This window comes from Aplysia californica, unplaced genomic scaffold, assembly GCF_000002075.1.
Source record: "Aplysia californica isolate F4 #8 unplaced genomic scaffold, AplCal3.0 scaffold00061, whole genome shotgun sequence".
NCBI classification, from domain to species: domain Eukaryota; kingdom Metazoa; phylum Mollusca; class Gastropoda; order Aplysiida; family Aplysiidae; genus Aplysia; species Aplysia californica.
Window position 1 is genome coordinate 244,792 of NW_004797331.1, and position 2,202 is coordinate 246,993.

Sequence of the window (2,202 nt, forward strand, 5' to 3'; positions counted from 1 at the left end):
GTGATAAAAAATGGACAGACGATACACCAAAGCAAGTGTTGCCCATGTGCACCTGAGCGTAGATGTCCATGGGCGACAAATCGCCAGTGAAGGGGTTGCACCTCCTGCTGGCGGTGCAGTGGGTCTATTTATATCCCCCCGACCCACTGGGGGTTATAAACTAATCATTTGCAGTGGATATAAAGTCAAAAGTTGTATAAAGCAGTGAAAAATAAACACCAAAAGTGATTTATAATATCTGAGCAAGGGGTGGCCCATGAGTAAAATAAAACACTATCCTGGTCTATCGTCTCCATCCATCTTTCAGGCTTCCCGAGAAAGTTGCTATGGGTCTAGCTTTTCCTCGTACGCTTTCCACTTTTCCAATTGGGGAGGGTAAGAGTCAAATGATACCAATAGCCTAACTCCCACATACCTAAAAAGTGATGATCGAGCGCATCATTCTACCGCATCGCGGCACAAATCCTGATTTTTTCAGGGCACTGCTTTACAGTCTCGCTACCTCAGAATTACATAGTTCTATTTGACATTTTTGTGAAAGTCAAAATCTTTGACTTGGGTGTCAAATTTCACAAAGCTAGGTCCTGAGCAGATAAAACTTTGTAATTCTGGGTTAGCGCAGTGGCGACCCGCAATGGCAAGGTTTTGAAATGTTTATATTATAATGTTAGTCTATAATATTCTATGTATGTATTTATCTATAATTATATCTTTGTGTATGCTTTGTTTGTTTGCTATTGTAAACCAAATTGCCTTTCTAGGATCAATAAAAGTGTAAAATTGTAATTTATTCAATTGTGTTTATCTATTAGAGGAACAGAAGAGATACTAGAAAGCTCACCCTTAAGTGTTGTTGGTTGCACAATAACCTCTTCGCTCTGCACGGACTCGCCATAGCTGTTGACAGCAGTACAAGTGTAGGTGCCGTAGTTTTCGGAACGAGAAGCGTCAATCATATACTTCCGGTCCACCTGGAAATAATTAAAAAATCCGGACGTCTCTTCGTACGGCACAGTTCTTATCGGTGAACCATCCTTGTAGAGTCTGGAAAGCGAAAAGGAAAAACGGAAGAAAAGATGTTATTTGTGATATTATTAAGATAAGATAAGATAAGATAAGATAAGATAAGATAAGATAAGATAAGATAAGATAAGATAAGATAAGATGAGGAGGGAAAAACACCTGTGCTCCACTACATTCAGAAGTAAATAATTAGGTGGTTTGGACATCTGGCACGTATGGCACCTCACCAGCTTGCCCGTAAACTGTACAACAAAAGGATATCAGGGTACAAGGCAAGAGAAAGAACCAAGGAAGACCTGGATCGAGGGTGTGAAGGGTACCCTGAAGACACACAACATCCCACCCAGCTTCATAGAGGCGGACCCTTTTCCCATTTGACGCCTTTGCTGGTACAAGAGAAAGGATAAAGTAAAGTAAAGTAAAGTGAAGTAAAGTAAAGTAAAGTAAAGTAAAGTAAAGTAAAGTAAAGTAAAGTAAAGTAAAGTAAGGTAAAGTAAAGTAAAGTAAAGTAACGTAAATTTACGTAGAGTAATGTAACGTTTAGTAAAATAAAGTAACCTAAAGTAATGTAAAGTAAAGCATTGTTAAGTATCGTAACGAGAAGTAACGTAACATAAAGCAACATAAAGTAAAGTAAAGTAAAGTAATGTAATGTAAAGTAACGTAAAGTAAAGTAATATTAAGTATCGTAACGTAAAAATAACTAAACATAACTTGAAGTAAAGTAAAGTATGGTAATGTAGTGCAACGTAAAGTAAAGTAAGGTAAAGTAATGTTAAGTATCGTAACGTAAGTTAACGTAACATAACATAAAGTAAAGTAAAGTAAAGTAAAGTAAAGTAAAGTAAAGTAAAGTAAAGTAAAGTAAAATAATGTAGTGTGACGTAAAGTAAAGTAAGGTACAAGACAGCAGCTTGCTATGAGGCCTGTGTACCTGATCTTGTTCTCCGAGTTATAGAACACTCCTCTCACTGTACAGGTTAAGTCCACCGTCAATGCTGATGACTGACCATCAACAGCTGAACTAATGAAGCTGGTCACAGTGGGCGGTGGCAGAGGTGTGACTGGAGACGAAGAATGACGGGAGGTAGAGAGAGGTGGTATAAAGGGGATGGAGGTGAGCGGGGGAGGATGCGAGGTAAGGCGAGGTGGGTATACTCTCTCTAACGCACACACACA

At 38.7% G+C, this 2,202-nt stretch overlaps 1 protein-coding gene across 1 annotated transcript in view; it reads right to left on the minus strand.

Annotated features, from left to right (window-relative positions):
- LOC101851479 (hemicentin-1) overlaps positions 1–2,202 on the minus strand; it is a gene marked incomplete at its 5' end in the record, with an annotated part of 44,431 nt that overhangs the window by 28,501 nt on the left and 13,728 nt on the right. The window contains 2 exon segments of the mRNA XM_013079710.2: positions 842–1,044; positions 1,958–2,087. Coding sequence (XP_012935164.1) covers positions 842–1,044; positions 1,958–2,087 — 333 coding nt within the window.